At 36.2% G+C, this 14385-nt stretch overlaps 1 protein-coding gene and 1 long non-coding RNA gene across 9 annotated transcripts; both read left to right on the top strand.

Annotated features, from left to right (window-relative positions):
* The first annotated feature begins 222 nt into the window (after window positions 1-222).
* LOC112184508 lies at window positions 223-6407 on the top strand. Of its 8 annotated transcripts, none has more exons than XM_040515699.1 (7): window positions 223-838; window positions 1093-1159; window positions 1323-1406; window positions 1914-1976; window positions 2110-2263; window positions 3035-3065; window positions 6113-6407. In XM_040515699.1, the coding sequence occupies exons 1-7, from the start codon at window positions 648-650 to the stop codon at window positions 6117-6119; spliced, it is 597 nt and encodes a 198-aa protein (XP_040371633.1). In that variant the 5' UTR covers window positions 223-647; the 3' UTR covers window positions 6120-6407. The 8 variants fall into 8 exon arrangements, with proteins under 8 accessions (XP_040371633.1, XP_040371630.1, XP_040371631.1 ...); XM_040515696.1 differs by lacking the exon at window positions 6113-6407 and adding an exon at window positions 3298-3460; XM_040515697.1 differs by lacking the exon at window positions 6113-6407 and adding an exon at window positions 3272-3405.
* Window positions 3487-5879, top strand: LOC121051966. Its single transcript, XR_005807660.1, has 2 exons — window positions 3487-3778; window positions 4944-5879. It is a non-coding gene; the product is annotated as an uncharacterized LOC121051966 (long non-coding RNA).
* Window positions 6408-14385: the final 7978 nt, after the last annotated feature.

The following is a 14385-nucleotide window of genomic DNA, read 5'->3' as shown; positions in this document are numbered from 1 at the left end:
TGTCATTTGAAAAGATTGAAATTTTCTATATTCAACCCTAGCTGAAATTTTCAAATTCCCTCCAACAAATTTTAGTCTTTTCCCTCTCAAATGCTCAAACCCTATAGCTGAGTAGCTGACTACTTAATGGAGTGTTATTTAGACTACACAATTTCTTAATTATGTTGTCTGAACAAGGTGAACTTGACTATTTTTGTTTCAAAGTCTCTTTTGGCATAACACTCATTCACCATTTCCCATATATCTGTGCTCACTTGCTCTCCCTCTCTCTTTTTCACCTTCAGTGACATAATCCCCTTTAATCCTTATGATCAATTTCTCTCAGTCCTTGTTCAAATCTGATCACAATTAATGGAGTCAACGTCGTCCTTCTCCTTGCTTTCCATCTTTGAGAAGAAGACCACCCAAATCGATCTCTACCGCCATCTCCTAAATACTCTCCCCCTCTCTCTCAAATCATGTTCCTATCTTAACCTAAATTTCCCGATTCTCTCTCTCTCTCTACCTTAGCCGTGCCTCAAACCCATATCTCATCTCTCAAAGGATTAATTGTAATTGGAAGGACCAAAGGATGTAGAAAGGGGATCTCGCTCCGTTCCTAGCATCTGTCAATCCCTACTGTCAGTTCGCTCTCTCCGGCTCCAAGGATGGTGAGCTTCGTCTCCGGAAGATGGAAGCCATCACCGAATCTTAGGTTTCTTATTCAATCCAAGAGAAACCCAAAGGAGGAGAAATTATGCAGTTCCGCGGCTCTCCTGGTATTGCCAAACCCAAAGATGACGAGGCTGCTTGAGACGGAGACCAGCCCAGTTGCTGGAAGCATGTGGACGTGGCCGAGGTACTGAATAATTGAATCAATGCTTGATTCGATTTGATTTGAGGTTGTAATTTTGTGATATAGTTTACACATTTTTGTTAAATTGTACTTGGTTTGCTCTGCGGTGTGTTTTCAGGTTTGGTGTTTGATGTTCTTCATTTAATTTTTTTCCATTGCTTCTTGCTTTCAAGTCAAACTAATTTATTTCTTTGTTCTAGGTGATTAAAGCTTCGTTATTTTCATTTATTTTGTGCTGCTATATCTTTGTGTTCCAGCGATTGTGTTGCATACTTGGATTGTACTTGGAATCTTATTCAATTAGTTGGGCACTCTACCTTCAATGTGAGTGATAGCCTGGTTTTTAATACAATAATGTTCTTTTCTATCCCTTTAGCAGTTTTTCTTATTTATTTATTTATTATCATCTTAAAGTAGTAGTTATTCAATGGTTTTTTGTTAGTTTTTACAACTCTTCAAATTCTATTCCTGTGTTTTTGTTTTTCAGGACGAACAAAGAAGGCTCTCCTTTTATGCTGCAATGTTCCTTCCACTTAGGAAGACCATGTATAAAGATAGGAAAGCAAAAGATGTAAGGCTTTCTTCACCTCTTTTGAAAACAATATTTGAGAGTTATTTCTCTTTGTTTTAGTTTCTGTTTCAATTTCGTGAATAACCAAACAATGGAAAGCTAGAAACCTCTTTTTTTCTTCATTTGTGAACCATCATATAGCCTATAGAATTGAATATTAAGCCAACAATAACATTTTTTGGTTAAGCCATCATATTACCAGAAAATGTTATTAAATACGTATTTAACATTTTTTTCCCTTCATTTATGAACCATCAGTTAAATGGAATGGACAAAGTAAAAACTAATGTCATAATGGTTAAATAGAAGCAAGAGTTCTTTTGCTGTTGTTATAGTGAGAAGGGGCTAAGAGTTACATAGTTCATAGTTTAGTGTACTCATTTTGGAGCATGTAGGTATTATGTGAATGGTTGATATCAAGCTTTTATTTTAGCACGTCCTTTTTTCTTTTTTTTTTTGAACAATTTGGATTTTAACATTTAACTTATGTTCTTTCACTATATATAGGTTCCTGTCGTGAATTATTTTTTCAGAGACTCCCTTAAACAAAGAGACAGCAATGCTGAAACTGTGAGTTTTAGTTTGTTTCTCTATACCCGGTTAATATACTTTGCAGACATGCTAAACTCTTGTGATAGTTATAGCATTACTTCTTGAATGCGCAGTTATTATACATGTTGTCACTAAATTATCTTTGTAACAGGTTATTAATTTACACAATGCATTGGAGAAGTTTGTGTCTTTGCTTCCTCACTTTGTACCAAATGGGGATGTAAAACTCGCCGAAGTTGATTTGGGAAGAGAATATGTTGATGTCCCTCTTACATCAGAAGAATCGAAACTCCGAGTGTTAACAGGTATAAGTTCCTGAGTCATAATTGTTTTGCTGAGACAAGTTTTCAGTATTGCATACTTTTGGAATCCATAATATGCAAAGAGACATGCCTTTTCTAATCTGAATTGAGCAGTGATAATCCTGTTAGTGCATTTATCATAGTTAGAAGCTCCATATCTGCATCTAAGTCCCTGACTGATATCATCACATATGTTTGTTATGATTACTGCCATCAATATCCTTACTATAGTTCTTAAAGGAAAACCCTTGGACTTGTTAAAAAAAAAAAAAAAAAGCCTTTTCATTATAGCAAAGTCCAAGAATGATGTCATCATGTATGGTTAATTTGGTTACATTGTCAGTATCCTCAGTATAGTAAATAAAGGAAAACTTTTGGATTAGTCATCTAGGAAAATAAGTCGTCTGGGAATCAAAATCTAGCACAACAGATAGCAGTGTAGTTTGTGATAAGTCACTCATTGTCTTAGTTTTGTTTCTCTGAATGGATATTATGTTCCTTAGTGGGCATGCATCTTTAGTGGTGTATCATGACGAATCGTTGGGAAATGCTTCAGGAGTTTAGAGTAGTATTCAATTAAAATCAAGCTTGCAGTTTTTTTTTTTGTTTTTTTTGTTTTTTTTTTGTTTTTTTTTGTGTATTGTATCTTTTAAATGACTCTTGATTGGGTTATTGATTAACAGCGTTGTTTACACCTCAACATGCAATTACCTTGAACTCTTTTTCTGAGTCACTGAGCTTCTTATTGTCAACCTTGCACTTTCAACTGTCCAGGGTTTCTTTTACGAGAAATTAAAGATTTTTGGTGAGTTGCTTTGCTGATGTCTTCACTTTTATATCTACTGACGTCTTAAACAAGACGATTTTGATTTATTGTCTTTGAGTTAGATCTTTTATTGTGATATTTTTCTTTATTTAGGACTCCTGTTGTAGCATATATATATATATATATATATATAATGATTGATATGTTTTGGGTGGTTATTAGATAATTTTTTTATTTTATTTTAGTGTTATTTTGTTCTCTTTTATTCTAGGAAGATAAGAAGGGAGCGGCCGACTAAAGAGAGGGGAAGGGGACAGGAAAGAAAAGGGAAGTAGGAAGAAGAAGAAGAAAGAGAAAGAGAAGAAGAAGGGGGAGACCGATCGAATAAAAAGAAAGAGAACAGAGAGGAAGGAAGAGAAAAGAAAGAGAAGAGAGGGAGGAGGAGAAAAGCAAGGCAATCAGGGAGAGAGAAGAAGAAGAAGAGAAAAGAGGGAGCATGGGAAAAGAAAGAAAGTAAGGAAAAGAAAAGGAAGAAGAGAGAGATGAAAAGAGGAAAAAGAAGGAAAACATAAGTGAAGGAGAGTAAAGCTATAGAATGGTGTGAGTTTCGATTTGGGTGTTAGAAGAAGAAGAAGAAAGAGATGAACAAAGGAGAATGGGAAACGGAACTGTGGGAAGGCAAAGGGAGGAAGATTTCATAAGTGAAGGGTTTCCATTTGGGCTGTTCAGTATATATGGTTGTTTTGCTATAGGTCAGTGACTCCTATATCTGAATTTGTGTTTCCTTGAGAATAAGCTTTTCCTGATTTTGTTTTTACTGTTTTTGTTATGCTCTTTATGAGATTGGTCTTGTGAATGTGAGGTTTCGGATTCAATGTTCTATGAATTTTTGGTTGTGAACTTAGATGGTGATTTCTGATTAATTTCTACATCTCTAGTTTCCCACATGTTTTTTTTTTCAGACTAGTAAGGGTAAGTAATTGCTCGGTAAAGTTTGTTCTGTTTCCTTCTGACACTTTGGTTCTACGATGCCTATCAAATTTATTGTATTAATCCTCTATGTTCTTTTGTACTTGGAACTGATGTGAACTGTTTTGGGATTAGTTTTGGATATTATACTTGTTAGAAGTGTTCTTCAATTTATTTTAGCCTTTGAAATTAGGTTGGTGTGACAGTTCTTGCGTTCGGTAATTAAGTGATTAAGGGAATGTTTGTTTCTTTTCCCTCAATCCTTACGGGGTTTAGATTTTATTGCAAAAAGCTTAGTGTTGTGATTATATTTCTAAGGTCAGAGGACTTTTGAGTCTTATGTTGGCTGTTTATTGATTTGATGTTGGTGGAAAAGTTGAATTCCAATTGGTTGTGACTTCAAGTTAGAACTGATGGTGTTTAGTTGTTGTTACTTTGATTTATTAGCGTTCGCAATCTTGTAAAACTATTTTGGGTTTTCCAGTTAACTTTTACTTTGAAGAGTTATGTGTTTTGTTTTTGTCTGACAAAGTCAATAGAGAGTAGAGAACTTGTTTTATTTCTCCTCATTTAATTTTCACTTTCTGCTTGTGTTTTTGCAAATGCCTAGGAAGAGCTTTCTAAAAATATACATTTTTGCTGTCATTGTGAGCCCTGTTAGCTTGTAGTAAATGTTTTAGTCGGTTAGTGTCACTTGTTTGGTTTTGTTCGTTTTCTCTCTGATTTTTGTTGTTGGGTTTTAAGGGCCTCAGCTTATGATCTGTTTTATAGATTTAAAAGGTTCATGTGGTCGATTTAACCATGGTTTCAGTTGCTGTAAATTTTGTTTCTTTTTGGAGGCTATGCTCCTTGATTTGATTGTTTATCATTTAAGGGTTTGCAGTTTTATGCAGTTTATTACTCACCCAATCTTTAGATATTTAAGAACTAAACTTTGATCTGATATAGGGAGTGCCCTCTAGACTTGAAAGAAGCAATATCCAGTGTGTGTTTTGCTGCACCAAGATGTGTTGATCTGCCAGAGTTGCTTCAAGTTCAAATGCTATTATTTGTATCTAAATATGGGAAAGAATTTGTACCAGCTGCAATAGAACTAATGCCAGATTGTGGTGTCAATTGCCAGGTTTTATCATCTTCTAATAGTATACCGGTTTTCCTTGATATTCATCTTGTAGTGCACTAAATTGTGAGGACAGTAGTTGTTCTATATAGGTTTCTACTCTAAAGTTATGATACTGCACTTTTACTGCAGTTGATAGAGCTGAGTGATGTATTTGTGTCATGACTTCCCTGTGGATGACTGCAAGGAAATGGATTTAGTTGCTAGTCTATTAAAAAAAAAAAAAAAAAGCTCTGTTGCTAGTCTACCTCACAGTTTTTGTGATATCCCTCATCCAATTTATATCTCTTCTTTTGTGTTTGGGTTTACATTTTTATAAGCCTTGTTAAAGGTTTATTTCTTTTACTTATTTAGTTAGGTGCTATTGTTTTACTTGGTTAGTTGGTTTTGTCTTTCAGTTTGTCAATTACTTAGATTATTAGATATTAAGTTTATTTCTCTTTTTTAGTTTGTTTTGGGGTGTGGGCTTTTATTTGAAAAGGAGAAGTTCCGTTTTTGGTGGCCGAGAAGAAGAAAGAAAAAGAAAAAAAAAAGAGAAAAAAGAAAAGAAAAGAAAGATGGGTCGGCAAAGTGATGAGAAAGAAGGAAATAGAGGGAGGTGAAGAAAGAAAGAGTAACAAGGGAAAGAAAGAGGAAAGACAGAAAGAAAGAGAGGAGCAGATGGAAAAGTCGATGACAGAGAGAAGAGGAGAAAAAAAGAAAAGAAGAAGGAATAGGAAGAGGGAAGAAGAATACTTTTTTTCCAGAGGGGATCAGAAATGAGAGAGAAGGAGAGAGGAGAGTTTGTTTGAAGTTAAAAGGCAAGAACTTGGTCTTGGGTTCAGTTTCTTTTTGGTGAGTGGCTTCTATTGTCTGGATTGTGTTTCTCTTCTTGATATTTGTTTACTTGGTGAGTTGATGTGGCTGTTAAGTTTTTGACATTTGGTTCCTTAACTTAATTGTGTGTTTTCAACCATTTATTGATACATACTGCTGACTATTGATCTGTTTCTTTCAGGCTCTAAGGATGAAGGCACTGCAAATCAAAAGAGGTAAAAAAACAGTGTCGAAACCAGCTGTTGAAAAGACTTATGCACCACCTAAATCTGCCTTCACCAAACATGATCAATAGTATGAGATATTAGTGTTTTTTGGGTTTCATTTGCTGATCATGCCAACTGCTATGGGTTATTGAACTGATGTTTACTACGTTTAGCTCCATTATGGATGTATGTATAGCTGCAGTAACAGATTAATCAAATATTGGTATTTTTTATGAATGGATTCCATATTTGATGAATGCATTGGGTAGTTTCCAGATTTACATAATTGTGGCACAACGAGAATACAAATATGTCATCTGAATTAGAAGGCAACAACAAAATGAAATCCAAATATGTTGTTGGACATATCTAAGAACAACAGAAACAAGAAAAAATATGTTGTTACGTGTGCACTCAAACTACAAAAAATTGTCATCTTAAATAGAAAAACAACGACAAAATGAAATTCAAATATGTTGTTAGACATATCTAAGAACAACAGAAACAAGAAACCATATGTTGTTACTTGTGCACTCAAACAACACAAAATTGTCATCTGAAATAAAAAGCAACGACAAAATTAAATCCAAATATGTTGTTGGATATATCTAAGAACAACAGATACAAGAAAAAATATGTTGTTACTTGTGCACTAAAACAACAGATAAATGTTATTGTAGGCTACTAAAGACAATAGATAAATGTAATCTGAACTAAATGCTAATGACAGTTAACTGTTATTGGAATTTGAATAAAAGAACACTAAACTGTTATTATAAGTCCATTCAGACAACATATACGATTTCATATCTTCTACTTTGGTGCATTCAAACCACATAAATGACCATTTTTTGTCTTTCGAATAAGCATTAGATCATAGAAATTACAAGGAACTGTTATTTGTTTTCAGATCACATCACATTTATCTGTCGTCTGAATTCAGTAGTACTCATGCCTTGATTTCATCAGACAACAGAAGACCTAGTACTCATGTCTGAATTCACTAGTACTCATGTCTTGAATTCACTAGTACTCATGTCTCGACCAAACGCTCTACGCCATTACTCAAATTTTATCTCAATACAATTCAACAATTCAGCAACACTTATCAATCTTTACTTGTTTATCTTATCGATTTCTTTACCGGTATTTATCTTTCCTGCACTTTACTTTGTCTTTACCTGCACTTTTGTTTATGTTATTTATTTCGTGTTGTTTACTTTACGTTATTTACTTTATTCAAAATACAAAATCACAAAAAGAATCATCATCACTTCACTTGCACCTCAATCACTGTGTCACACAGCACTGCGGCTAGATAAGGCCGATCTGTGCTAAAGTCCTTGCATTCAAGGCAGAGAGAACCTCGCGGCCGAGATCGATCCTTCCTTGGCCCACAATTAACTGATCAGAAGTCAGATTGGCGCAAAATCTACAATCTAGAACAAAACCTCGCTTGGCCTACCGGTAGCGAGTTGGCACGCCCTCGCAAAAGTCACCACTCCAGAAGGACACGTGTAAGCCAAAGAAGCCCTCGGCCCAGTGACATGAGGTCGAGACGATTTTTTGAGCGAACAATATGACTACATACTATTTAGTCCTTGAGCTTTTGACCATAAAACACTTTAGTCCCTGACCTTCTAATTTCACACGTTTAGTCCCTGTACTTCAAAATTTCAGACCAATAGGTCCTTACCGCCTAAAAGTCGTGGCTAAATGTCTATTATGCCCTCAGTTCTTTTTTTTTTAAAGAAATTTATTCCTTTCTCTTTTTTTATATTCTTTTTTCTTTATTTATTTATTTATTTTTTTTTCAAACAGAAAGAAAGAAAGGAAAAAAAAATAGAAAAAAAAATAAACAGAAAGAAAGAAAGGGAAAAAAAATTCCTTTTCCAAAAAAAAAAATTAATTAATTTAAAAAAAAGAACTAAGGGCATAATAGACATTTCTCCGCGACTTTTAGAAGGCAATGACCTATTGGTCTGACATTTTGAAGTACAGGGACTAAATGTGTGAAATTAGAAGGTTAGGGATTGAAATGTTTTATGGTCAAAATCTAAAGGACTAAACAGTATTTAGTCCTTGTTTATATTTCTTTTAACACAAAAAGATTTGTTTTTCCTTGTGGAAGGTGTATTAGGGTAAAAAGCTGTTGGATTGTTTTTATAAGGAGACGGCAGCTAATCTCAGTGAGTGGAAAAACAGACGGCATAAGAGGGGAACTTGGAACGCAAGAAGATCTTGAGGCGTCTTGCATGTTTGCTAATTGAGTCTTCCAAAGAGTCAAAACACTTAGTCCATGTTTAAGTGTTCTTGATAATTGTTTCATATGCATAACTTCTCTTGAGATCAGTAGAGGAGCTGCGAAGAGAGGAGAGTGATATTTGGTGATCGTTCAAGTGAAGAAGGAGTTCAAGACGGAAGACAAACTTGGTATTAGTTTTCATCTAATCATTGTAGCCGAGCTAGTGTTATTCAAGTTTGTAAAGAACATATCCTTTATCATAAGTTAATTCTTATTTTGGGTTCTCAAGAGTAAGAGCCCCACAATGTTTTTAATCTCAGAAGTTGAGATTTTCACTGCGTAACCAAAAATCTGGTGTTCAGTTGGTTATTTTGGGTTTCTGCCCAGTAGGGATTGATATGTGCCTTGCAATCCCCATTTTCAAGAAAAACACATTCTGTCCTTGTATTTTCACATATTAAATCTCAAACCTTAAGGAAATGGAAGATATATATTACATAAGAATAAATATGATAATGCTCATAGGAGACATATCGGACTTGAAAACAAAAACAAAAGAAAGAAATGTCATTGTGCTATAGATAAATAACATATATCTATACTATTATTAAGAGAACCCACTTTGTTAGCCAAAGTGAGTGTGAATTTACGTAAATATCCTTAGACTATAGGTTAATTGAAATACTTTTTAATATATGAGAGATATATTATGGTAAATAGCAAAATATAAATAAAAATTTAGGGAAAAAAAAAAGAAATTCATCCCACTTTCTACCGATATAACTTCCCACATCTTACAATTGTAACTTCCTACTTTTTTTTCTTCTAAAAAATAAAAATAAGAATAAAACTGTTTAACACATGCATAGCATGTGTCAATAAAGACTAGTCTATAATAAATAAACATATGTATATCAGTATATGAAGTAGGAATCGATGGCCTTATGATTAAGGGCAAAGTGGGCTGCAATTCCTATATCTAAAAATGGAATCTAGTCATAGCAAACACATAGCATATATACGGAACAGTGCTCGTGGCATTGAGTAATTAACAAACATCGGCTGGATAATCATAGCTATATTATCTTTGTAAACCTTGATATGCATATCTGACATAGATTATAGATAAATTCATAGATCATGAATTATAGTTAAGAGAACAACAACATTGCACTATAAACTCGTAGATCATCATAGAGTTTAAAAAAAATAGCAGTGTGCTCATAACGTGTTATCAAGTAGAGAGAAGATGAATAGAGAATAGTTGAGAGGAAGTAGAAGTGTTCTCATTCAGTCTCATTAGTCTCTTTTATATAGACGTATGGTTTACATCAAAATACATAACTGATGAGTATTTACGTGGACAGCCACATAGATAATATTATTCACATTCAATCATTTTGGAGAGGATTCCATACACCAAGGTTCACTTGCACCACCAGCAGTGTGCAAGTCACGTGCACTAACAGCTGAATTAACGTTGTTATCTGACATCTCTTTCATTGCACATGGGAATCTGAATGACCTTTGGGAAGCTAGAAGGGCCTTCAACAACATAAGCATCTGGCTCAGTTCTTGGCTTAACCTTTTTTAACTTGATCCAGAAACATCCAAGACACAGAACCAATCTTTTAAGAGATTGAATCAAGAACAGTACAATGCAGAATTTAGAGAGGAATATAGCCACAGGGGCAATATAGTCAACTCTGAAAGACAACCATATATATGCCATATAGGACCAGTGCAGCAGACCCTGAACCTCCCAAGGCTGATGAAATCAGATTCAAATTCCAGTTATTGTAACGAGCAATCACTTCAACTCCCAAAGCCACAATTGACAAAACAAGAAACGCTTATATAAATATATACAATTCCCTCAATTTCTCGCCTCCTCATCGCTCATGTCGGATGAGGTAATGCGTTTTCTGAATGCCATTGGAAGCCATGAGAGACAAGTAAAGACCGTTGACTTCGAGGGAAGAATCTATAAGCTCTATCCTTCGACCCCAAACCCAGTAGGGACGGAAGGCCCGACCTTTCGTTTTCCTGCATCAATGGAAGCAACGGTGCCTGCGGAGGAGGTGGTGGCAGTAGCGACAATCAGAGAACCTCCTCTTCGAGTGCGTCCTACTTCTAGATTTTAACCTGATTTAATTGGATAATTGAATATTATTTTCTTTTCACATTTTCTGGGTTTCAATTCTGTTTAACTGTGTTTAACATGTCACATGGACGGTTAGATCAAATGAATGGCTGAGATTGCATATTGGCTGTCGGTCACTTACACCGTCTAGAGGAAGAACCATTGGAAGAAGTTTCTCCTTTACCATTCATTCCAAGTTGCCAAACAGCTTCGTAGACTAGTGAGTTGTCTTCAAAGCCACGATCCCCCAAATAAAAGAATAAAAAACTTTGTCTAGTTCACTACAGTTTACAGCAAGCTTATCTTGGTTGAAAAACTAATAGTGCCTTGAGCCCCTGATGATCATCTTGTTTGTTGAAAGTAATCCACCTTAGGGGTTTCAGCATAGATGACCAAACTCATGATCAAGTCTGAACATACCTTGACCTGACTAGTTGCAGTCCCCCATCTAGAAGTTCCCAAATTCGAGTCTGAATTGTTTCATTGTGCGTAGGTGTAATGATGTGGCGGAGATTCAAGCAATTCTTCCTCTTTGCATTGCTTGGTTGTTTTGCTCTTAATCATGACCAAGTTCATGCTCAAGATGATCAATCAGGTATGATATCAGCGGTACATGAACTAATCGTAGTAGTATTTTGTACATTGTAAACTTTTGCTCAATATATATATATCAAGATCTTTCTAGTGAGGGATCTATTTTTTTTGGTCTTTTATAGGGATATGTCATAGACCAACTTTTCGATCACATTTTGGCATCTCAACTGTTCAGTTTTTATGTCCTAATATGTAGATCATTTCTACAAATTTTCAGTCAAATCGATGATCGTTAAGGCATTCAAAACTGCAATTTAAGATTATAAGTATGAACGGTTCAAGTTTGACAGATTTGGTTCGTCGATTGATTTTATCTAGTTTACTATCTTAACGATCACTGATTTAGCTGAAAATTTGCAGAAATGATCTACACATTAGGACCTAAAAACGAAACGGTTGAGATGCCAAAATGTGATAAAAAGGTTGGTTTACAAAACCTGTTCTCTTAATAATAGTGTGTGTGTGTATATATTTTTTTTGATCGAGTAAAATTTGACTTTATTCAATTTTGAAAGTGGCGAATTTGATACATGCGTATCATCACTTAGACTAACGCCTCTCTTTTTATGTCTGTCTGTCCAAGGCTTCATTAGCATAGACTGTGGCCTACCAGAAAATTCAAGCTATACTGAAAAAGCAACCGGCATCTATTACATTTCAGATGCGATATTCACGGACACCGGTGAAAGTAAACTGGTATTGCATGACAACAGAGATAGTTATCAACATCCTTACTTGTCTTTTAGGAGTTTTCCCAATGGAACCAGGAACTGCTACAAAATAAGCGTTGCAAACGGCACCAAATATTTGATCAGAGCCAGTTTTTACTATGGGAATTATGACGGTCAAAATGAGTTGCCAGAATTCGACCTACATCTTGGGCCTAATTACTGGGATACAGTGAGGTTGAAGGATTCAGACACTACAACACACAAGGAGCTCTTACATTACCCACTCCGGAACTATATACATGTTTAATTGTCTGGTGAAGTCAAACAAAGGAATTCCATTTATATCAGCAATAGAGTTAAGGCCTTTACCTGATGAAAATTATAACGTAGGGGACTACTCCTTGGCACTAATCTGGCGATATGACATTGGTCAAACTGCTAAACAATACAGGTCAGTCATTTGCTGGGAAATCACTACTTTTGAATAAAAGTGTCACTAGATCATATATATCCAAATTACATTGATATTTTTTTTCCTTTCCAGTCAACTAGATCCAACGGATTGTTCTTCATTTGTTTATCAGATAAAATTTAATGGTGAAATATCTCTATTTAGGTATCCAAGTGATCTTCATGATCGTCTATGGTATCCCTTTGACCGCGATGATTGGACGCAATTAAATACCTCATTAAGCAGCACTACCGAGGACAATAGTTACCAAGTTCCATCTATTGTCATGTGTACTGCTGCCACACCCAAAAATGCAGAGGATTCCTTGAATATTTTCTGGCTACCTTCTGATAGCAATGCACAGTATCATATTTACGTGCACTTTGCAGAAGTAGAAAAGCTCCAAGCGAACGAGTCTAGACAATTCAATATTACTTTTAATAGAGAGCCCTTTTATGGGCCCTCTTCTCCTGGATACATGTCCGCCACCACTATTTATAGCCGAGAGGCTTGGAGTCCAACATGACAATATATAAATTTTTCCATCTTCAAGGATGAGAACTATACCCTACCACCTAGCCTCAATGCTTATGAAATATATATGGTCAAGCCAGCTCCCCAATCAGCGACAAACCATGACGACAGTTAGTAATTCTTTTCTTACACAAGCTTACTATTACCGGTCCATTTAGTACATATGAGATTGATTTTGATGAGAGTTTTGTTTTGGATATGAAAATCTACTTGTAGAACGTGTCGATACGAGTTCGTGGACATGCGGAACGCGAGAATCGGAGTTCGTATGAAGAAGTTATGGTCTGACCTTCTCAATCGCTTAGCTCCTAGAACATTCCGCGATGTTTGCCTTGACTTCGATGACGCCTTTCTTAATGACCACAATGTCGGCCTTTGATGCCTTTCTCATCGATTACGATGTCGGTGACATTAAGGTTGTGGGTGACGCCTTTCTCAATGAACGCGACGTCGGTGACGCCTACCTCGACTGCAGCGACGCCGGTCCAAACGACAATAACGTCAGCCTCGATGACCGTCATCGGCTTTTCCATGCTTTCGATTCATATTTCACTTCGTTACTTGCCCCCTTGTTTTTCTTTTCTGTGCGCACAGACGCTTAAAAAGAAAAACAAAACAAAAACATAGTGCAACTGAAAATTCGAAAATAAGAGCCAATATCCTGGGCGATGAGCCATTTAAACCAAAACAATGTATTGGAGAATTTGAAACCAATCCATATAAACGATTCTCCATCCACGGATTGCTTTTATCATCTTCTGACGATAGGATTGCCTCCATGCCCTGAGGGGCTCAGATTCATTACCAATCTCATAACCTCTACGCCCTGTAAAGAGAAGATCCAATATCTCGTCCCACCCTTGCTTGCAGCAAGAGCGAGGCTCATCATCCCACCCCCGCCTGCAGCAAGGCTGTGATCCAACATCTCACCCCCGCCTGCAGCGAGGGTGAGGCACTCCATCCCACCCCTCGTTAAAAGCGAGGGTGTGGTCCATCATCTCACCCCTGCCTTTAGCCCACCCATCCTTACATATGTCAGAGAGAATCGAACCCATAACCCTTACAATGTTGGAATTGTAACTTACCAACAAGTTACAGCTCATGAGCCACTTATTGGTGACGAAAAATTCCTTAGAGCATATTGACTCACCAATGAATATTGCGGACTGGAGCAAGAGCTGACCAGGAAAGATCGAAAGGCTTCCTTGGAGGGTTGACTAGGAAGTTTGACAGTCGGCTCAAAGAGGAGGGGAGGTACCCGCAAAAAACCCTATGATGCCTAAGTCAATACGTTTCTTAGTCGAGTGGAGTAAAACAAGTCAGAATGGGATCGTTTACCTTAACGTCGGGCTGCCTTTATATAGGCGATGACTTACTTGGGGGACAACCCGTCATTATTCTCGCTTTTATGTATGCATTTACTTACTCACTTATGATAATGATCATTGCTGCATTAACAATGGTTAATCATGACTCATTTACGATGGTCATTCATCGCGCATTCATAACTGTAATCACTGCGTGTAGTTATTATCATCGTTAAGGCCATAATAATCGCCGCATTCATGAATTGAATTTATCGCCATACTAACTACGGAGTTAATCGCTTT

Source organism: Rosa chinensis, chromosome 2 (assembly GCF_002994745.2).
Source record: "Rosa chinensis cultivar Old Blush chromosome 2, RchiOBHm-V2, whole genome shotgun sequence".
Taxonomy (NCBI): Eukaryota; Viridiplantae; Streptophyta; class Magnoliopsida; order Rosales; family Rosaceae; genus Rosa; species Rosa chinensis.
The sequence above is the reverse complement of the archived record's forward strand: the minus strand, read 5'-3'. Positions and strand labels throughout refer to the sequence as shown.